The sequence below is a fragment of the Cavia porcellus genome, unplaced genomic scaffold (assembly GCF_034190915.1).
Source record: "Cavia porcellus strain 051 isolate PalLab524CR breed Dunkin Hartley unplaced genomic scaffold, mCavPor4.1 scaffold_4, whole genome shotgun sequence".
Taxonomy (NCBI): domain Eukaryota; kingdom Metazoa; phylum Chordata; class Mammalia; order Rodentia; family Caviidae; genus Cavia; species Cavia porcellus.
The window spans coordinates 46,758,602-46,782,552 of NW_026947487.1; the positions used below are offsets into that span (position 1 = coordinate 46,758,602).

Consider the following 23,951-nt stretch of genomic DNA (forward strand, 5'->3'; position numbering starts at 1 on the left):
GAACCAATACCATGAACAGTCAGGAGAAACAAAGGGTAAAAAATGAGTCCAAGTCTGATTAATAGAGAGACATTGTCATGCTCATGCCTATCAGTTGCTATCAGAAAGTACAGAGGTACAGAGGTAAAGTGATGCTGAGTGTCTTTTGTTTTCATGAGTAGCCAAAGGAGAGCAAACAATGGTAACATAAAGAGCCTTGCAAATTTGTCTGGGAGTCATAGTGTACACAGTGAAGAATAGAGCTGAGACTTCACACTGATAAAAATGTAAATGCAGAAGCATTCTGTTTCCAGACAGGATGGGATAATTCCCTTTTAAATGATTTCCAGGTTTCCTTCTCTCAAGTCCATCTCCTATGATACGTTCAAATTTACCATATTAAGCCAGACCTCTGCCGTGATATTCTTTTAAGCAACTACATGCCACATTGACTATGCATGAAAGCAAAATGCATTTGGTAAGACCCTGCAGCCTCTCTGATTCCGGGGGTTATTTACTCATCTGTCCCCATCCTCATGCTGTCATCGCTTTGCAGGTCACGGCACATGTTCCTGTGGCCGCTGCGTTTGTGAGCAAGGATGGTTTGGTGAACTCTGCCAGCACCCGCGGAAATGTAACATGACGGAGGAGCAAAGCAAGAGCCTGTGTGAGTCAGCAGACAGCATACTGTGCTCGGGGAAGGGTGAGTATCTGAGTCCCTAAGACTGGCCTGGATTTATATTCTGACACATGGCTGGTAGGGCAGCAAGGAGCGACTCTTTTCCAGAAAGAAGTTTATGTGAAAGAAGGCACTGTGCAACCTGCCTGTACTAGATGGGAAGGCTGAACCATGCCCACTTGAGGTTTGGAGCCTAAGATCACTGACAGAATTTTCGGCATGCCTAAAAAGATAGAAATATGAAATAAAGGTGGCCTTTATTTTAAGAACATGGATAGAGAACCCCTGACCACTGAAATCTGGCTTTTCTCTCTGCCAGGCACATGTTGTTGGGGGGGCATACATATGGCTTAGGTTTGGGGTGGTGCCTACGCATTACTGATGCACAGGTAGCCCTTTGGAATTCATTTTGTACCACAGGTAAATTGCTTAGGGGCAGGGAAGGTGACCTCAAGATAAAGCCCGTTAGTTCCACCTTCCAACCTCCCACCGCTGCAGCATTTAGGGCAAAATCCTTTCAATCATGAAATGGCAGAGAGCATTGGTCCACTATGCCTGCCCATCACCTGAAGACACTCTTGCAGCCTCTCACAGGAGACTGAATACTGTGAAGAATAAAGGTAGCCAATAGATACATTTGCTTTTAAATGGATCCAAATTAGAAGAAAAGCAAACTGGTCATTGTGGTGCTTACCTCTGAAGTAGCACAGAGAAGAGCTGCAGAAAAGTGACAAAAACACGATTTCATTGACCCTTGAGGCTAAATGCCTTAAGGGTGTATGTGGAAGAAGAGGGGGGAAAGTGTGGGAGAAAGACAGAAAAGCATCCCGGTGCAATTGCCTTTGACAGAAAAAAAAAAAAAAAAAAAAAAAGAGTTACTTGCTCCTTTAGCAAGATAGAGTGCTAATAAATAGGGGTTTAGATTTTTAAATTTTGATCCCACCTCATGCAAGGAGCCCCATTTGAGGAGACATGAAGGAGGTTTCAGAGAGGAGGATGTGGGAACAGCAGGAAATATGTTCCCTTAGTAAGGGTGACTCATGCTTCCCTTATCACCTAAGGACAAAAACTGAGAGAGGCTCTGGGTGTACTTTCAGATATAAAAGCAGATGGCTGCTGTGCCCACCTCTGGTGCTTGGAGAAAGAAAGTGGACACAAACACCATCCTCTCAGTAGATGTCCGTGTTCCTGGTTTCAGGAATTCTGTGTTCCAGACTTGGGCTGAGTGTTGGGATGGGGGAGGGGCCCTGTCTGTAATCTCATGCTGTGACAGCAGGCAAGCAGCACTTAGATGAATTCCATCACTGTGTTCCCTGTCTTTCTGCCATTAAGCTTTCTGAAGCTGTAAGTCTCCAATTCATCTTCCTCCAGTTCTCGGCAGGGGCCTCAGCTCTTGGAAATAGTTGTTTTGGGTTCAGAGTGTGTTGAAAAAAGTCTTAATTTTTTTTTTTTAAAGAACAAAAGTTTAAAACAAAAAGGCAATGAAAGGATTGGAGAAGGGAGAGACTGATGAAGGAATGCAGAATGGAATTAATCAGGAGGAAGAGGTGTGCTCAAAACAGAGGAGCATCCAGCATGTAAAGAATATTGAGAGTGATGAACTCCTTCAGATTAGAATATTTCCTGACTACAGCTTCAGACACAAAGCTGCTAAATTTAAATGCTTGATTTTCTCCTTAATCGAAGTAAGGAGAAAAGCTTTATACAGAAGCTCTTCTTCGTGAGGACACACAGTCATTAGTATGCTTATTATATGTGTTTAAATCAAACCTTTTGTGTGTGTGTGTGTGTGTGTGTGTGTGTGTGTGTGTGTCCAGGTCCCTTATCAAGTCTGCAAGCTCTGTAGGAGACATGAAGCCACACTTGTGAATAACATCTGCTTCGCACAAAAGGCACTCCTTTTTAAAAAGGAAATATTCTATTTACAATCATTAGAGGTCCAGAAATGATTCTCATTTTTCAGCTCTTAAATAAAGAACATATTTTTTAAAGTTACGTTAATGAATTGTTAACCTAAAAGCAGTTGCTCAAAACCAAAATATTTTTCTAGTTAATGTCTTCCTGAATGGTTTGCTTTGGGTAGTGGAAATACACCCAGAAATCAATGAAAGGTTGGAAGTATATCTGCTTAAAATATTTGTTTAGCCTTCAATGGATAGAGTGCTTATAATCTTTAAATTGAAAGGAGAATATGAAATCTGCCCTTACGTTGCACACTTTGATGGCCGTGTTGGTGACGACCATTTGTAGAGTGACCAGCAGCTGGTTGCAGGCTGCTTTTATTCTTCCTTTTTGGAGACAACAGTGCTGGAATGTAGATGAAGAGGGGCTGCGACCATGAACCTGGGGTTCTTGTTAAATGCAGAAATGATGGGGATGCAGCAGTTATTCTAGTTCCCTGAAGAGTACTGCTGTGCACCACCCTGAGAACAACCAGTGTATCCTACACCTGGACTAAGGGACTTCAGCATGGTGGCAGGAAAGGGCAACCTATTTCAAATGGTTTGGCTAGAACTGTATATTTCTGAAACATCCCACAGACTTGTCTGGATTCTATACAAATCTTCTCAAATTTGTAAATGAAAACCTTTGTCCCCGATGAGCAGAAAGGATGTCCGCAGTTTTATTGTCTAATTCTAGGGCAGGAATGAGGGTGCTCGCAATCACCCCAACTCCCCAGTCTGCCGCCCACATCCTCGAAAACTCCAGGTCTAATCATACCCTTGCTGTGAACTGTGAACAAAGCTGTCACTTCAGGAGACGATGAAGAAATAGCATTTTATTTCTTTACAAATTTATAGCCAAGACAATAAATCACTCCATAGAAAAATTTAAAACAAGATACATTGTTGTGACCTTCATAACAGATGGAGTCGTTAGTACAGTAGTGGAAACTGCCTGCTGGGATGTCGAGTTGCAGCATTTTGTCAGGCTTGATGAATGAAAAAGAAAGTCCAATGTTAGTAATGAGACGGGGTAACCCACAAAAGTGCCTTGCCCTTAGACCCAAATTGTTTCTGTAAATAACTGAGAGAGATGAGCTTAGTGGTCAGATCTCCCCTAAGTTTAGCTACCTTTGCAGAATACATGATATAATTCTTTAGTTGGGGATTTATTTGAGTCCATGATGACACAGAAACATTTTACTTTAATGACTTAAACCTAGACCCACATCCTATATTCTCACTGTTGTGTGTCAATACACATCATGAAATGTCTCCATCAGCCTTCCCAAAGCTACCATTGGCCCTCACATCATCCAGTTAGTCCAGAGTCCACCCACCTGCCTCTCAGTATCCACCTGGCTGTCCTATATCCAAGAAATAAGAGAACAGATAAAAGTCCTGCTTCTGAAACCTAGCCTCATCCCACTGGTCCGGCTGCCTCATCCAGGAAGGCTCTCCCATCAAACTTGTGGCAGCAAACAGTTCTGTTTTGAAACCATAGGAAAGTTTTTGCTGTGAGTGACATCACAGATAGACTGATTGCTAGATCAAGGGTAGATCAAATCAGACTGAAATCTGAAGTTAAATGATGCTTATTGCCTGTGTGGTTCTAGACAGTGCCCTTATCCTCTTTGTTCTTCCCTTCTCATCTTTGAAAGCAGAGATTGGTTTCTTTTCCTTTCTTAAGTTCTAAGGATACTGTGAAGGCATATGAGAAAATGTGACTGATTCCCCAAGGATGGAAGCCAGCAAAAAGCACACACACACAGAGAGAGAGAGAGAGAGAGAGAGAGAGAGAGAGAGAGAGAGAGAGAGAGAGAGAGATAGGAGCATTCTTAAGAGTTCATCTTATATTGAGAAAGAAAAAAAATGGATTAATGGTGTTGTTTTTAAGAACTTACCACCCTAGGGCTCCTGATAAGATGGACCAGTTGCTCCCCATGGTGGACTGGGTCTCTGGTCCAGTGAGTCCATCAGCTGAGCTGAACAATCGCTCACCTCTGGGGAGTCACACAGCCTACACCTATTGGACAGAATCTTCTCCCTACATTTGACACTTGCCAGAGAGAGACAACTGATCCCCTTGTTGGTTATTGATGGTAACACCTAGAGCTAAAGAAGGTACTACAATAGATCCTAATAACTACTCAGACTGTGCTATGCTATTCCTAGTTATACAAAGCAGTAGAAGAATCTCCTACCTCTAAGATGCTTTGAGCATTGACAAATAGGAAAGAACAAACAGCTGGGAAATTGTTGACTGGGAAAAGCTACTGTTTCATGGCACATACAAAATCAATCCTCCTTTTATTTTTAAGGTCTAAGTATTTTGTGACTAGTAGACTTCTGGAACCGGAATTTATTAATCAAGTGCTGTATGGGTATATCCATATGAACTTTAGCTGACCTAACCAGTTTTAGAAAAATACTTCTCTATGGCATGAAGTTGAGCATTCCTAGAAGCATGGGCAGTGAACAGAATTTTTTCAAGCAGTGGGTAAAGGTAAAAATAATATGTAAGATCTCTTCATGAACTCTGACACTACAAAAGTTATCATAGTTATAATACATGAGTATGGTGGATATATCAAATTATTTAGTTTTGTTGTAGAAGGAATTTTTCAATGTAAGGAAAATAATTGTTTTAGAAGCAATTAAAAGGAGTAAAATTCTTCAAATGAACTTCTTTCATTCATGGAAACAAAATACTAAATATTGTTTCGTTTGAGGAAATTTCTTTGCTAATCATTGTAATGGACCATGTTTCTTTGTTGGCAGATTCATTACTAATCATTTGTCATATAAGCAGTCGAGTGTTGAACATCTCCATGCTTAGAATTCTGAAAAAAAAAAGGTCTTTAAAATTGGGGCAAATAAATTTCAAAAATAAGAATACGTTGTATTTGGATGAGACATGAGAGCCATGCGTTTTGCAGACTGACTTGGGAAGACACCCCTGAGTTCCAAGCAGCTAGCACATTTTTAATCACTGGGCAGAACTGAAAGATACTTATAGTTGGCCCAAAAGCCTGCAAATCAGCATAGAGTCTGAATAAAACAAGCCAAGACTCAATGAAATTATGTTGTGATCAGCTAGTAGTTGAAAATAAGTGTAAGAACAGTTCTCACAATCATCTACTTCTGTTTCTTTCCCTTAGCTTGGAATAAGCGATTGCTCAAGCTTGATTAGACCATTGGAGTCTCTTTCACATCTAACATATGTATAGTAGTTTCCACGTTGTGAAATACCGCACAGGACTTCCTGCTTGGGACACATTAATCTGAACCCTCCTAGGATATGTGTGTTAAATATAACTTCGTTTCCCTTATCACTTTATTCAGGTCGTTAATGACTTTTAAGTCCCTGTGTTCCAAGAGAAAGACTCAAGATTGATTCCTGCCATGGCTTCCTAATATATTTTGAACTTATATTAATCTTGGAATTTTGTTAACTACATCACAATGCTAAGTACTACATCATCTCAAAGTGATGCTTTTGACATTAAAAACTTAGCAATGACCATATTTTAGTAAGAAGAAATCACAATTAGAAAAAAGAACCAGCCTAAGAAAATGGAAAGGAGTTCTTTCTAATTTCAAAGTTGTCTTTCTTGATGTACTGGAAAGAATCTTACTATGTGAAGATTTATTTTAGCTTGTCACAAAAGCTGTTTAGATTGAAAGAACTTTCTTTCTTTGACACACCATTTAATCAGATATTATCATTGGTTTAAAATATACCATTGATAAAATTATTTCTTAGTAACTAAGTATTTTAATCAGTCAATATTTTACTAAGTATTTAAGCAGTAAGTTTCTTAGTAATGAAGTATTTTACGTGGTAACTTACTTAGTAACTTAGTAACTTTACTTAGTAACTTAACTTAGTAATTGTACTTAGTAACTTACTTAGTTACTTAGTAACTTTACTTAGTAACTAAGTAAGTTTCTTAGTAACTAAGTATTTTAATCAGTAAGTATTTTACTAAGTATTTTAAGCAATAAGTTTTAAAGATTAGGAAGATGGTTATAAAAGAAGGGAGATAGGTGAAATGGCAGGATGAAATGGTTGAACCTAGAGCCTCAGAAAGGGTGAACATTTGGTGTGGGGGGGTGATTCCAGCTACCTTTGACTATAATGGGGAATCCTGAGGATACGGTAAATGCTCATAACAACTTAGTTACTCACTCCCTCTACACATACCTGTGTGTACCTCCTTCAAAACACCAGGTAAACAAAAATCCAAAATTATGAAGCCACTAACTCAGTAGCTATTTCATTTATAAAATGCATCTTTGTTTACTAGAATATACTACTGTATTCCTTTAAAGAACAGAAATGTTCAAAACATGATTCAGTTCATAAAATAAAAGCAAAAAGGGGAAGAGAAACTGTGTATTTTTGCACACCTTTTTGAGACTGTCTCTAAGAATCAGCCACATTTTGTTCTCCTTGACATTTCAACCAGCCTGGGCCACAGAACGTTTGCCCAGGGCTAATTGCAACTGTCTCAATCCATAATGAAGGCTTTGGCGGATGACCTTTATGAATTACAGTAAGTGAAACTTCCCTCTGAGAAAGGAGCTATTCAATAAACTTTTACCTTTGAAAGAGAGGTTGTTAGAAGCCTATTGTCTGTGTGTCAATGGTATTCTATTCTAAATGGAAATCTTTAGTTACATAGGGACTGCAAGTAATGCCCTTTGCGATTTCAGGTTCTTGTCACTGTGGAAAGTGCATTTGTTCTGCCGAGGAGTGGTATATTTCTGGGGAATTCTGCGACTGTGATGACAGAGACTGCGACAAACATGATGGTCTCATTTGCACAGGTGCAGTATTGAACTATTACTGTTGTGTCCCACACTCTGCAGTGGAGTCCCACAACACCCAGAACATGGTGATTTAGGTGATCAGACAGGACAGGTTCCCTGAATCAAGTAGCAACTGAACAGGAAGTCGCTATGCAGAAAGTAAACGTTTTTGAATCTGCACTGGCAAAGTTAAGACAATTACATGATTGCTGGGAAATTTATACAAGGTAACCTACCCTACAAATGGATACTTACGAATTTATGTATTGAGAAAAAAGTCTCTTGAGAATTATTTTATTTTTCGCATGATGTAGGAGATGGAGTATTATTTTATGAAGGATCCAAGTGGCTACAGTAAGTGTGTTGGTTGTTTTCAGGCAACAGCAAACGTGTTGAGGGAGGAGTCAACTTACAGAAAAGCTCACCTTTGTGATAACCAGTGCTATTCTGTTTTGTTGCATCTCAGTAATTTCTTGTAAAATACATTTGCTTACACCAGTTACAAGGAAAATGAAGTCCTAGATTTTTCTGTTTTCCTTTCTATCTAAAGATAGAAATGAATATGTGTACAGCTTTAAATTAGAAAATCATTTTTTGTCACTCTTACTTGCTGTCCCCTGGCCTTCCTCATATTATGCCTGAGAGTCTTATAGTATTTCAGTATTTATTTGCAAATCAGGTGTAACTTGTTTTCAAAGAAAACACACAATTAGGGCATGGTAGCCCTACTGGAGCAGTACAGGATAGTTACTACCTGATTCATAGGTTATGGCTCCAAATAGATGCCTTTCATTGTTTGAAAGATCAGATTTTCTCTAGCTGCTTAATAAAATGCAGTATTGAGATCATCAGATAACACACCCCAGAGAGGGCGATGAGATAGCTCTCCTTATCAACAGGTAGAGCTTCTAACAGCCTATTTTGCTGTGGTATATTTTGACCCTAATAATGATTCTGTATTTCATTGCAGGGAATGGAATATGTAACTGTGGCAACTGTGAATGCTGGGATGGCTGGAATGGAAATGCATGTGAAATCTGGCTTGGCACAGAATACCCTTAATAATTCCATGGGAGAGGACTGGATTCTTATCTTTTTAGAGTATTAGAACATATAAATACAAAGAAAATCGTTTATAATCCACACTAGGACCAATTTAACAGACTATTGTATGTTTTTCTATTTCTGACTTTCTGAATGAAACCTGGGTACCCACTTAAGATGACTTCAGATAACTCTGGTATAAATAGCACTAGATAGAACCATTCTTTCAATTAACAGCAGCAGCTCCTGATGGGAACAGTATTGCCATGTAGAAGACATCAGCCATGGCTATAGACAGTGATGATTTTCATACTGGGTGAGGGTGTGCTTTGGGTATCTGACAGATAGAGGTCAAAGATGGTGCTAAACACCCTACAGTGCACAAGACTGCCATGCAGCAAAGAATTTTCTGGATCCAAATGTCTCATAGTACTGAAGTTGAGAAGCCTGAATAGCATAAATTTTAGAAAGCTACATTGATGACAATGATCATGTTACAATCTAAGGAAAAGATTCATTCTCATGTAAATCCATCAATCAGATTTTTGTAGGACTTCTTATCACTCAGCATGTCCAAGTGGGTCAATGAACAGAAACATATAAGGTATACTGTTGGTTAGAGCATAAGCAGATCTCAAATGCTTCCTAAGTGGGGGAAAAACTTGTTCATATATCAAGTGAGTCATTGGCTATCTCCCCTTAAACTCAAAAAAGACGATTCTCTTAAGATAAAGGAAGAAATTATGAAAAATGTACAATTTAACTTTTTAAATAAATAATGATGTAAGTCGTTTACATTCTGTGTCAATATATGTTTTTTACCTATTAAAAAGTAACAACAACAATGAATTATTATTCAAGGATATTCATTTTTAGGTTCCTAAACTACCACATTTTAGAAACTAGGCAGTGAGTATATGTGCAAGAAATCATAAAGACGGCATTTAGTTAGAAATATGATAAATCTGAAATAGGAGTTAATTTCTCTTGAGTCACTTTTCTTAGGAAAAGTAGGGTCATGCAAAGAAGCCAAAATGCCGTCTATCCCAAAAGCTCAGAAAGAGACCAAAAAGATAGATATGGCTTAAATAGAAATTAGAAATATTCATTCAGTGATTAAAAAAATGTTTATTTTCTTAATGGTAGAACTTTGTGTGGAAATCCACAATGAATTATGAAAATGTACAATTATTGGGACTTCCCTTACAGATATATAATTAGATCTACTTTCATACATTAGTTTAGGCAATGTTTAATTATTTAGAGTTAAAAAAACACATTTGTATCTAAATATGGATTGTTTTGCAAAGTCCTAAAATAATGTAGCAAAATCATTTCAATATTGTTTTAGGATGAAAGCTTTTACTTGGAAATATTATATTTAAGATGTAAATATTCTAGAGCCATGGCTTGGACTTTGTAGCACAAATCATCAAAATTAAGCAAAGTATGCATTCACTATGTTACTTAAAAAAATCCCATATTGAAACTATTTTGAGAGAAAATTTAACTGATGCTGATTTGTATAGTACTAATAATATTCTTATAATTTAATAATTTTTAAAATTGTTCTGTCTTGAGATTAGGGAATGAGACCAGTTTATCTCTCTTATTGAGGCATGTTGACTGATGTATCAGCTTTGTAAAGTGAGGGTAATATGGGTAGTCAGAAAAAATACAGATTACACTGCTTCCTCTTTTCTCTATAAACATTTTAAGTCTCAAGCCAACCTACCACAATCATTCAAAAGTAAATTTGATGGTTTATTTGGTGATGTACAGAATTGGGACTCATTACATGATTCAGCCATTGTAATACAACTGGATCTTCAGGGTTCTCTACTGCAGTCCTTATGCTTCTGTAAACAACGGAACAGTAAAGATTTTACACTGTGAATCACATCATCACTCTAGCGTCTTCTTTGATTGTTTACACTGAATATTTTTTAAAAATACAAAATACAGTACACAGAAGTTCATCCAAACAGCCAAGCACTACAAAAACAGACTGAGGGCTGGGTTTGGCTAAGAGCTGAGTACAGTCGGGCAAATTCTGCTTCACTGGTAGTACCCATAATTCCTTGTGGCTCATCACATAAACTCAGGTGTGTCTTATTTTGTACAATTCTCTCTATATCATTATTCCTTGTCATTAATAGCAATGACAACAAAGTATTTTTTATATTTTCATGCCAACAATGTCCTCACATTTCTGTATTCTAAGGAAAAGACTTCATATGTTGGAGAAGTTATTACATCATAAATTCAAAATGTGATTTTTCCTCACATTTGGACAAAGATGAAAATATGTACAGTTAATTATGTCCCAGGAATAAATTACAATTTATAAAGCAAAACCTGAACTATAACATAAGTCATATGGTATCTAAACTCTAATGAATATGTTTTCTATAAAAACAAATATTTTTTCACTTCTTTGTGTCTGCTGCAATAGTGTGTGTGGGGAGGGGCTTTCACTCTAACAATGACAACATCAGTATATCTGTAAAGAAGGGATTGAATTTTCAGGTTTTAGATGAAAAAATAGTTATGTGTAAAATTATAACTTACACCTCTCTTAAATGTGAATTTTTTGTTTGACTTTATTCTTATTACTAAGATTGAGCCTCTATTCTTTAAAAAGGCAGGAAAAGGACACATTTGTAATGGGGGGGGAGTTGGATTCATCATTTTGAAAAATTGCAGTGAGATTAATGTCAGTGAGGATGATGCCAAGAAATTTACTGATGGTGCTAGCACTGATGCTACTTGCTTGGCAAGCCTTCACAGAGGAATACCTCCACAGACTTTTTATTCAATAAAATCCAACCAAAGTCCTAAAAATAAAGAATCATTGTAGCTGCCTTTGTGGGTTTCCTGATCTCACCTAAAATCTAAAGCAGCGATGTTGAACTTTCGGCATGCGTTTTCAGCACTCCAAATATTGTCATTGAAAGCTCTTAAAGGTTCCTAACCCCTGGTCTAGAGTGTACTAAATGCAGTGGTCTTATGACCACAACTCCAACATGGTCTCTGATAGAAGACACGAGAAACACTTTCTGAAAACCAAGAAAGAAACAAAGCCAAAATATAAATAAATAAGCCTTTCTTTGAAGATTCAACTATCAAAACTTTGAAATTCTACTCTGTATTCCAGAGTCAGCCAACTTTGTAACCTAAAATCCTGAGCTATGGAATGTATTTTACTCTAATGTAACATTATTTACATTCTTCATTTTGGTATGCCTGGGTTTTGGAAAATAAGTAAGCCTTTAGATTAATATTACCCTGGATATCCATTCTTTCTTCCTAAAATAAAGCTGAAAATAATTTTAAAGTATTTTCACCTCCTCTTAATCTCTGAATATGAGTTAGCCCCCCCCCCGTCTCATCCAACATTACTTCTGCAATATTAGGGAAAAAACTATAAATGAAGCAATACATGTGTAACTTAAATAACAAAGTTTTCATTTTATGTTTTCTGTTATCAAAACTAAATCTGCTACTATCATCTTGATAAAGTGATTGTTGTAGTGCTTTAAGCAGCAATAAATCAAGTGGATAGATGATAAAAAGTACCTCTTTATACTTGCCAAGAATTCAACAATTAGAAGCACTGGAGAAGGAGTCCTTTAGGCCCATTGTGGATCTCAGCTAGTCCTACCCCAAAACAATAAAAACACACAAACACTTCAAGCAAGAATTTCTAAATTCACCAAGTTCCATAATGAAATGATGCTAAGTTCTACTTTACTCTTTACATAGGATGGACCACTTGCATTTCTTCTATAATTTTTCCAAGTAAGGGTGGTAGCAAATCTTAGAAAGTAGACTTACTATAAAAATGATATCACTTAAAATATCAAAAAGTTACACTTTTGAGTATTGTTGAAGGTGGGTAGAGCACTCAGCTACATAACAAACCAGCAGGAATCACCCTCCCATACCAGATATGCATGCAGAAAAAATGGGGTATTAGTGAGACTTGATACAATGGACATATGTACATGGAGATATGAAACACATGGTCTATCAATACAAATGAATTCCATCAGCTTCACTATACAGAACAGCCAGAGTGACAGATTGCAAAACAGCAAACTTAATTTCTGAAGGAAAAAAAAATGATGAAGTCTTATCCTGGAAGAGTAGGAAGAGAGGTATCATCAAAGAGCTAAAATTTTCTTTGGCATGGTAAAGGGGGAGATTGTGTTTACCAACTTACTTACATGACATTTCTCTATATAAGTGGGTGATGCAATGTCATTTTGTTACATAAAGTTGTTGGATGTTTATTCATATGCCTTCTTATAAATATTTTATTCGATATGTTGTATTTGTGAATACAACAAATGGTAGTAAACACAGAAACTGTACAACGCAGACAAACGCTTTGTATGTAAATTGAGTGATACATACCAACAGCTCTTGATACACAGGTTCCTACTACATGCAGTTCATTGGTGCTGTCCTCTTGCCATGCAACAGGTGAGACCAGACACAGGGCAAATGATCTAACTAAATTACAGGTAACAAAGATCCCTCTGCAGTATGTCTAAACATGTATTAGAAGAAAGTACTCTGACACCCGGTCTTGGTGATGAATGCCCCTATAGAACACCCATAAAAAAACAAAAAAGGTACACATTTACATAAATCTCAGTCATTTACAAAAATAAACCTTATCTTAATTTTAACCAATAAACAGGTTTGCAAGGGATAAAGAAACGACAAGCTGATTATCAAAAACATATAATTGGTGTGTGTGTGTGTGTGTGTGTGTGTGTGTGTGTGTGTGTGTGTGTGTAGTGGTGAAAGCAGTGTCTACAAAGCCCATTTAATTGGAAATACAAATTATTCATAGTTTGCCACATATTAAGGGATATATGTCTTTCCTAAAGAAGTGGTTAATGGACTTCATCTAATACATTTTTAACTTAAAAATAATGGGTTTAAAAATGGTAAGACACCAAATCCAGAATGGATAAAGGAATAATTTTGTTGTATTTGTAGTTTAACATTATTGACAAATTACTCAAATGTTAGCTGACTTTTTATTTATTAAACTGGAATCCAATATGAAAATGAAATAAGCATGAACATTAAATTTATACTGAACTTTTAATCAGCTAAGCAGGCCAAAAATTTTAAATGCTGGGCAAGGGCTGCCATGGAGATCTATGAAAGCAATGACAAAATAATTTCCCAGTAAATACAGTGCAGATGGGGGAAATGGCAATTGGGTTATCCTTCCACCTGGAAATAATCACAAGAGGCCAGTACATTGATCTCACAGCTTGTTTTCTGTAAACGGGGTTCAGTTTGGTCTCAACTCCTCTGAGAAGAAAACACTGAATTTTATTAAGAGTACATAGAGTTAACAAACATATTTCCAAACAGTTGAGTATTAAACATTGTGAAGCTCATTATATCCAATGTTGAACGTTTTGCATGGATTCTTCACTGAGTAGTCAACTATTCCTGCCCTCGTTGGTACCGTCTTCCCTAAGCGCAGAGTTTAGCAGTAGTCAATCAAAAAGGAACTAAGAAAGCGAAATCAAAGCTTTTGGTGGCCCCAAAACCTGATATTTGAGTGTGTTGGTTTTCCTTTATTTTTTTTTTCTAGGATAATTCTGAGATCATGGCAAGGCACCTCTAACCCAGCCAGGGGGCAACTGGGGGCCCAGGAGGCTGAGCTAGTGGTATGTCCCCGTGAGGTCCGTGGCACCGGACTCAGCATGCCGAGCTAAAAAAAATATTTTTTTCCTAATATGTCCAGTTTAAAAACTTGTCATTAAACACCAAAAATATTAAAGTCTAATTTATACCTTACGTTTGCATTGCTGCTGCAGAAAAGAACTCAACAGGCGCCTTGCCCATGCTTGGCTGGGTATGAGTGGAACGCAGCCCAAAACAGGGATGGCATTAGTTTGGTTCATTAAAAACAAGAAGGAGTTGATTGGAAATGGATTTAGGTAGCGCAATACTTCATAGGTCGTAATGATGGATCCTCCACCTTTTATTTCCCCCAATAATGAAGATTAATAGATGAAAAATGAACCTTAATCAGGCCTACAAGGCCTACAGAATTCTTTGGACCCACTTTCTCAAAAACTAGTGGGTCTTGCTCGCTGGGCAAGGCAAATGTTACCATTACCAGTAAGCTTGTGATATGTAGAAAACACACACACACAGAGAAACTAGAGGGCATGTCAAACACATATGCAGAGCGCTTTCCATGGACAGTGTTTGGCCCTCATCCCATTCAGCCAATGCCAACCTCGGGAGCGCGTTATCTGCTACTGGACAGAGCGTATATGTGTGTTTAATCAGTAACGTGAGCCAGAGACAACATTCTTAATCTTTAGAGATGCAATTGGTAATAATAGGTGTAGAAGGCTTCCTGATTCCCTGACTGCTCTCCGAACTAAGCCAACTGCAACCTCTCAGATTTAGAGGAACCCGATCCCTGCAAAAGGTCACAGACAGTGGAGCGAGCAGCCCTGTGAAAGTGAGGAGGAGAGAAATCCATAATAGCACAGTTTTACAGCTTCTAACTAGAAATTACTCAATATTATTAGTGTGCTACAAAACTGAACTTAAACACATGGATTTCGCCGAAACAGGACTCAAAAAGGATTATGGGGGAGCTGTCAGCAGGCAAGGAATTGAGTACTTGTGAAGTACGTCATTCACATGAAGTGTCACAGTCACAGAAAAGATAGTAAAAAGGCATTCCATATCTGGTAGGGCATTCCATGGTCTGAGTTTAGCTGGTTGTCCAGGTGTCTTCTTGCGTGGGGGCCACAGGTTGAGATTTATCCGTTTGCAACAAAGAAGTTCTGGGACAGCAAAGGGAAAGCATCCGCGTGCTCCCCGCCCCTGCTCCTCAGCCCCGGAGAGGAATGTCTGGGAAGGATAAATCACTCAACTGTGCTCAGGACGAGAAAGTCACACCACTCGTGAGGATCTGGCTATGTGGTCTTGCTCTTGTTGACTGGTTTGCCTCCGTTCATTATTGCCGACGCGCTTGTGCTTTTACTTGGCGTCACCCCAGTTTTCGGGACCGTTTCACCAACGTCATGCAAAGATGGTTCTCGGTACATGGCAACTAGGGACAGGAAGACAGGAGGAGGGAAAGGAAACATCGCAAGTTAAGTGCAAGAATGGCCCACCTGCGCATGCAAAGAGACCTAGGAGTGGGCCCATTTTTCTCCTCTTCTCCCACAAAATCAACCCCCCTGTGTATGAGTGTACTCACTCTTAGGTTCTCTGGTTTCTATACTGCAAATAATGTGCATGTGTTCACATGAATACACACACACATACCTGCGCGCGCACGCGTGCGCGCGCGCACACACACACACACACACACACACACACACACACAGAGAGACGCCAACCAGTTAAAGGAAAACACTTCTGGTTTCCTTTCTGCTGCACACTGATTCAGCCCTTGAACTCATTTCAGTTGTTCTTTTGGAACTGAGGTATTTACACCCCAGATCATTAAACTGTTTCTCCCCCAAGTGGCTCAAAAGCAATGTAGTCTCTCTGGTGACAGCTTCAAAGCAATAATAAAGAACTCCCTTTCCTTAAATCAAAGTCTGTGGAGATGATTGTTTTGATTTTATATCCCACACTCATAGAAAGAGATCCTTAAACAATTTAAGGCAACTGTGTGGCCTTTAATATTTTATGCTTCATTTTCTGTGATATTATTAAAACTCTCATAACGGAGACATCATTCAGAAGTGGAGACTGGCAAGACAGCTACAGAGAATATTGCCCCAGGGAACTGTCTGAATAGTACCTGGTGACAAAATCACTATAGTTCATGAGACGTTTTTGAAAATGTGTTCAGAGAGTCCCAGGAAAAAAGTTTTTTAGAGTATGTGATATTTCAGGGGAAATTAGCTAATTTAAAGCCATCTACCATCAGAAACACAAGCAAATAAGCTACACTGCTGATTTTTAGGTTGAAAAGATTCAAGGTTATTTTTGAAGAGCTCTTGTGTTGAATTAGGAAAACTGCCTTAGGAGTCCTCTATGTGCATGGAGGCAGAATTTTGCCTTTTACATCAATGTGTCAGGTGAATTTTCAGCCGCTGATAGCTTAAAAATGCAAGCAGACAAGGGCCTATAGTACATGGCTTGGCGAGGTGGAGGGGACTGAGTGCAGCCCTTTTGCTCACTCTGATGACTAACACATTTGGAGATAACGGTATCAAAGTATTGACTTGGGCTCTTTATTTGGTAAAGTTGCATAACAGATACGAATACTCCAGCCATAGTGAAGCAAATACTCATTTGGTCCTTACATTTCCAATAATATAATTTACAGCCTGTATCAATTTTGAAAATTTGAAGTTACTATTACGTGCTAACCTCTGTCATTATAGTGCCTACTCCTTCAGTTGTCTTTTAGAGTTTCTCATGGTTAATTATTTAAAAATATGACAAAAAGGGCTATTTCTTCCCTCACATAGAACATACACACAGCACTCAGAGACAACAGTTCAGCATATGACCAAAACACCAGATAACATTATTATATTACATCATTAGAATCTCCTATGTTTCCTGCAGGCTCCCAGTATTAACTGCCTTCCCATATTTTACCTCAGGTAAGTGACACAAGGGTCCTTTTGTTTTTAATTATGTTTATGCAGTTAAGAAGCAAAATTTTGCAGGGGATTTAGCTCAGTGGCACAGCACCAGCCCGGCAAGTATGAGCTACTGAGCTTGAGTCCCAGTTTTTTTTTTTTTTAAAGTAAGGTTTTATAAAGTCAGTTAATTCCTGTATATATTCAAGACATAATTAATGAAAAAAGACCAAATAAGTTGGCAAATCAAGCAAGGTTTTTGGAGAGCTTTTATGGGCTGATTTTTAGTTTTTATGTGCGTTTGGATATTGGTAAGAATGATGGAATTATATCAAAAGCTGCTTGAAAATAAAGTCCTATCATAGTTGTGTTATTTAGGAAAAACAAAGAAACCACTCATTTTATCCAAGTTTTCTTTATGTTATACTATATAATAAAAATCATTTACTCATATATAAGAGTGAACTATGGGCTTTCATAGGTAGGACCTTGTGGCTAACAGTTCAGGCTTTGGTTAATTGTTGAAAAGAGAAGTTTAAGACTACAATAAAATTAAAATCATTGAAACTGTGAAGCTAATATTAACAAATATTAGTAGCTTCCCAAATTTAGAGAAACAAACTTTCTAATACATTCACGGATCAGGACACATTGACTGTTCAAAGTTTCAGGTGATCTTATTTCTATTGAGAGTATATATTATAAAATTAATATATATTTCTCTGAATGCTAAGGAAACTGAGCTAAGCTAGCTTAAAACATTTATTCATGTATTACAGATTCAATCCTCTGCAAGGATATGAACAAAGGTACATGAGTAGAAAAGGTCTAAAGCACTGAAGTGGGCTTCATGCAGGAATGGTTGCAATAGGAGAAAAGAAATCGCAGTACAGGAGCTCAGTTCTATTTTTCACACACTGTGGACCAACGGGGATGTTAGTCCAAGAGCAGGGATGGAATCAGTGTATGGAAATAACCTTAAGAAGACACATCAGAGAGAGGAGCTTCTAGTGAAACAGACCTAAAAGGATTAATGCTGAAGACAGTGTCAGTGTGGTCGGATGTCAAGGGTTGCGTGTGAGGATCTGACCAGATGTTAAAAATGGTAAGATCAGAAGTGGGAGATTCCCTCTGCAGTGAGGAGCAAGACCCTCTCTACACCTGGACAAGGCAGGCCAGGCAAGCGTGCACCAAGGTGAAGGCCTGGAAGGCAAACAGGAGCCTTACTGAAGTTCAGTCAGGAGAGTCTTTGTAAGTGAGGCTGGGAAGCCAGTAAAACAGAGTTTGAAGCAAAAGGAATGAAATTATTTTAAGTGTAGATATCATGAGTTCCTTAAATGACAATATAGATTTTCAGACTAGGAATGAAAATATCCCCCAAACTTGCAGCCTATTTTTAATTTTTAATAAGGTAAACTCTAATCATTGTTACCCACATGAAAAGACTCTTAAGGGTCCTTGCTTCAACAAATATAAGGGTTCTGGAGACCGATGTACCAAAATGGAATGTCCCACCCAGAAAAGGTTTTGTCTTGCTATGACCTTGGAAGGGGCCAACTCTAGCATTTACATGAATCGCTAGCAGAGTCTAAATTTTTGCTTCTTTTAGTACAGAAAGATGGCTTTGGTGACCAGAAGGATTTTGACCATACTGGGCTTTTCCTTTCTGCTGTTCTCATTTGCTTAGAAAACATTTTTGAATAGACTCAAAATCTAATTTTTTGTGGTTCTCAACAAATGTTACATAGATAAAATTAAATGACCTTTCTAGTAGAATTGTTAGTGAGAAAAATGCAGATGTTTCAATTAATTGAGGAAAGTTTTTAGCCTGTTCCTTGGGATCTGATCACAGTAAATGTGAAGTTTCCATTGTTCACAAGAGATGCAGATAAATTTTTATGCATTTGGAAGGAGATATGTGATGTCAACAAGATCTTTTTTTTTTTTTTTTTTTTTTTTTTTTTTTTTTTTGTCTTTTTCCTTTTTATCGGTACCGGGGATTGAACTTATGACTGCCTGCTTGCAATGCAGGTGCTTATGCCGCTGAGCTAAATCCCCAGCCCTGTCAACAAGATCTTTAAGAGTAAAGTTATAGTCATTTTGTTTTTTTAAATTATTATAATTCACAAATCTGTTATACCCAAATTACAAAACTGGGGAAATACTTTAGTATCGAAATGGAAAATTTCCTTTAATATACTTATCATCACAAATTTGTAATGACATTACGTATTTAAACAATTTTATCAATTAATGAGTTAAAGTAACCTGGGGGTTGAGGTAGTTGTGGCAGTTAGGTTTGGAACAAGTATCACAATATGTATCGTCATTAGCACACACACACACACACACACACACACACACACAATGTTTGAAGGAGGAATGTTTCCCTCCCTCCTTCCTTTCCTTCCTTTCCTTGTGGATTGAACCCAGGGCTTCATCCATGCTAATCATCACTGAGCTACACTTCCAGCCCCAGGGGGCTTAAATGAACAATTTAAGTACACATTTGTGCAAGTACAAACGGTTAAAATGCAGGAGATTTGAGCACAGAGATTAAAACATGGGAAATGAGACTGTATGAAGGTTCCTTTTACCCAGGGCAAACTTAACGATATGAAAACTGAAAAGGGTAATAACTCTGAGAAAGACAGAAACACGTGCACATAAACACTCACCTTCCAATGGCTTGGGTAGAAAATGAGCTGCTGGTTTGGTTTTCTTTACTCTGTTCCCTTTCATAGCTTGCCCTTCTTTATTTAATCCCAAAAACCAGGCTCTACCAGATTCCTGTTGTCTGTACAGCATGGAGGAGTAGATTACATAATAGTTTTCAAAAACAGACTCTTTAAACTTGCATTCAGGGGTAAAAAGTTCCTGTTGAGAGGATAAAAAAGGAAAATTAGTGGAAGGATCTGAATTTCCACAGTGTTTTCTAGTTAATCTTAGAAATTCTTCCAACATGTTGAGAAAATTTCAGTGCACTGGCTGAGATGGCTAAATAGATTTCTTCTGAAGAAAAGATTTGTCTATTCACTCTTTTCAAAACAAGAAGAAGTGAGAAGAATCTGTTATGTTGGGAATACTGTATGCAAAAGTATGGACATCCTTTAATAAGAGAAATAGAAGACATAAGCAGGCTAACTACTTTTGTTAAAATATAGTTCAACCAGATTATAAGCAGACAGGGAATAAGAAATTTATTAAATATTAAGTACTATAATATATTTACAATAAAGTAAACAAAAATAAAACATATATGTCAGATATTTTATAATCCACATAATTTACATATTTCCTTAGGAATAATTATGTGATGCTTTTAACAGGTGCCAGTTGTTATTTGGATCAATGACACTGTAGGCTGATACATTTTTCCTATAAAATACTCAACTGAAATTTCAAAACAAAACCATGACAATCAGCAGGAACACAACTCAGCCAGGAGAGATTTTACCGTGTGACCACCTGAGGCCATATGGCATGTTAAATAATCACAGTGACAAGAGCCGAAAGCACCTAATTCTATGCCTCAAAGACCCCTTGTGACACTAGAAAGTAAATATCAATAGCTGCACTGAAAGAAAACTGCCCAAAGCTTTTGGAAAGAGTGAAGCATGTTAAATACTACGAGGCTTAGCCATGACCCTCATGGACTGATATGCAGCAAAAGGCTTACTAATTTCAGATTATCATTAATATCACAAATAGTCCTAGATAATGTTATAAACTACATAAAATTCTTATTTAGGAATGAATAATAATGAATATGATGATTACTATTTTGATAAAAATGTATAAAGTTGCAATCTACATGTATTTTGATAGACTTATTAAATGTAATTTTAAACACTGAATTTCCTAATACACACCATGGTCAGTTTTTGTCATTGTTTTTTTGATTGTTTTCAATAAGCTTAACACTGGACTGTTCCTTATGTACATGAAACACAGATGCAAAAGAGCTTTAGTTTCATTGACCCTTTTAATAAAAATCACTGCACTGAAAAATATACACAGGTTTTCATTTTACCTCAGTATATTTTACCACTGTAGAAAATAACTTGCTTTTCTTTTAAAAATATGTAATGGCTTGGGATTCAGCTCAGTGGCATAAGTGCCTGCCTTGCAAGCACGGAGTCATGAGTTCGATCCCTGGTACCAAAAATAAATAAATACATAAATAAAAGTTACATATGGATTCTGAAACACCATTTAGGATCCCAACAATAAAAATCTTTAAGGTGAATTTATGTTAACTGTAATAATGTATAATAATTATACATAAGAAATTTCTTTCAATGTTTCCCATAGAGTCACTAATCAGATGATGTTTTTAGCAACCTGCAATTTATGCACTCCATAACTAATTCACGGAGAGTAAATAATTTTCCAAGGGGCATGCATGTTTCAAATGGCAGGTATTTTTAATGACATTGATTCTATTCCTCTGGAAATCCACAACTAACACATGTAACCTACCACCAAAGAAATTTTTATAGATCTTCATTTCTTTCTTCTACATGATGCTACCTCAGGTGCAAATAAGATTCTATCAAAACAAATATCTTGGCTTTCCAATTAATTTAGTTCACCAAATTACCCCCCCCCCCACTAAGTCTAGTTTTCATTAATAAACAGGAGGTAGATCAAGGCAGTTTCTAAACCTTGGTTATGAAAAGAAGAAAACCTGATGAAATAGTGCTTATGCACACATTAGTAATGAGAAAAATGAAATGGAGTGCTGTCATTCCCACAGACCCAAACTCCTTGCAACTAGGCCTTCTAGGACAGGTAGGTGAGACTTTGACACATGCCTTGTCTTTTTATTGAAGCTGACCAAGGCATCCAAGCATTCCATCTACTGGTTAAAATCTGTTTGGAAACCACAGAGGAGTGGAAGAGTAAGAACCATTTGGGTTGGTCACTCAGAAGAGTTTGGTGAAGATGGCACCTGCCTTCCGGGGCTTGGGTTTTCTGGCCAAGGCCTGCTTCGTGCTGATGTGAAGGGATCAATAATGCTAATTCTTTATTTGTGGATAGTAGGATATTTAGTTCTGAAAATATGGATGCACAAATAGCTTGTCCCATTTTTATCTATTTCTCCCTCCTGTGCAAAAACATGGTGAATACTTCGTGCGTCACTCGCAGGCAATTCGGAAGGCAGTGTTTGCACTCTGAATTCACTGATTTGAATATGAAGGAGAATGAAGACTCTTGGTTCAGAAGGAGTAATTTATTCCCAGTGGATCCCTTATGAATTTCTGATCCTTCATCTTCTTCATGTACGTTTGCGTGGCAGGATTTTAAGACAGTCAACGCCACAGCTGCTTTTTGTGACCTCACAGGGATGTGATTCTTCTGTTTTCTAACACTGAGCATCATTGCCTACATAATACAGGTAGAGATTGATACATTTTTAGCCACGTTTATTCCTGGCTCAACAATTAAATCATACACACATACACCATGGAGATTCACACAAAATATTCAGAGATGTTCTGGCTAGAAAATTTTCTCAGGACTTTTCAAGAATTTTATCTATTCCCCAAAGAATGAAGCACAAGATATTGGCAGTACTCTCATGAGATGTAATAGAATTAATGAAAGTTGAGGCACTTGCTATTTATTTGCTGTCATAAGGGACAAATAGAAGGCAGTGAAACAGATGAACACCGTCTGTGGAGCCAGACCTCCAGGGTTCAATCCTGGCTCTGTTCCTTATCAGCAGTGTGTAGTTGGAGAAATTGCTTAATCTCTCTGGGATTTAGATTCCTCATCTATAAAATGAGGACAGAAATTATAGGTTGAGAAGATAGTTGGAAAGATTGGCTGAATGCATGTTAGAAGAGCATGGGCAACTTAATAATTATTCTAAAATAGAACCACCATTATTTACAGTAAAAGGTATACAGTAGGTGTTTTGTTTCTATCAAGCATTTTGATTCTTTCAAAATTCCAGCAAATCATTAGTTATGGAGCACAGTATTATTATACTAAGTATTGGGCTGATTATCAGATATACCAAAAGAATAAGACTGGTTGTTAATTTGATTTATTTATTTTATTTAGAGAAAAAGACCAAAACAGAAAAAAGGGTAGAAATAATAGTTTCAAAAAATAACAGAAAAAAATCACTAGTTGATAAATTACACACTGTTATCTTAGAAGTAGTTGTTCAAGTTACAAAATCAAAGCATAAAAAGTGGGAAAACAAACAATGACAGTACAAACTATTCTGTTTGATGAACAAAAACTTAGAAGTATGGTTATGTCTTGCACACTTAAACATACAAAAGGGCAGTGTTATGGCAGCCTTACATTTAAACTGCTAGAGTGATTAAATATGGGGTAACAGCATTGTGAAAGATGAGCCACAGGGAGTGCGCTGGTCTATTTGGAGAACTTAGTGCAGAGCTGCTGGCATTGTGGAGAGTGATGTGGATGGGAAGCAGGACTGAGGGATGTTACAGTGTCCTGTACATCAGGAAACTAAGTATACCTCTTTTAAATGAAAGGAAGATGCATGCTATCCTTGAATGAGCAATGAAATAATCACATGCCTGATTAGAATTTTTTAAACACAAAACCATTGTCAATGTGCAGGACAATTTTGAGAAGTCTAGAAATGTTTCTGTATTTCAATGATGACTCCTGATATCCTGCAAAATGGACTAAAAAGCTGTTTGTAACATATGCGTATACATGCTTTCAGGTTAACTGTTAGTCTTAACATAATATAAAGAGGAAGAAGGAGGCAATGTAAGGGAGAAACGTTCCCAGAATTATGTTGCTTGATTAAATGGAGTTTGGAAGCTCCTGGTGGCCAGTACAAAATGAGAAAAAAAATATGATAGAAGCTACTTAAGAGATATGTTTTCCTTT

The 23,951-nt window shown here is 37.4% G+C and overlaps 2 protein-coding genes across 5 annotated transcripts in view; one reads left to right on the forward strand and one right to left on the reverse strand.

Moving 5' to 3' along the window:
- Nucleotides 1-9,255, forward strand: part of Itgbl1 (integrin subunit beta like 1) — a 206,497-nt gene extending 197,242 nt beyond the window's left edge. The window contains exons 9-11 of the mRNA XM_003477591.5: nt 536-682; nt 7,321-7,434; nt 8,387-9,255. Coding sequence (XP_003477639.1) covers nt 536-682; nt 7,321-7,434; nt 8,387-8,478 — 353 coding nt within the window. The 3' untranslated portion in view covers nt 8,479-9,255. The remainder of the gene's footprint in view (nt 1-535; nt 683-7,320; nt 7,435-8,386) is intronic.
- Nucleotides 3,418-23,951, reverse strand: part of Fgf14 (fibroblast growth factor 14) — a 629,948-nt gene continuing 609,414 nt past the window's right edge. For all 4 annotated transcript variants that reach the window (XM_063247000.1, XM_063247001.1, XM_063246999.1 and 1 more), the window contains 2 exons: nt 19,745-19,943; nt 3,418-15,571 (listed from right to left, as the gene is read on the reverse strand). In XM_063247000.1, the coding sequence (XP_063103070.1) occupies nt 15,435-15,571; nt 19,745-19,943 (336 nt within the window). In that variant the 3' untranslated portion in view covers nt 3,418-15,434. The remainder of the gene's footprint in view (nt 15,572-19,744; nt 19,944-23,951) is intronic.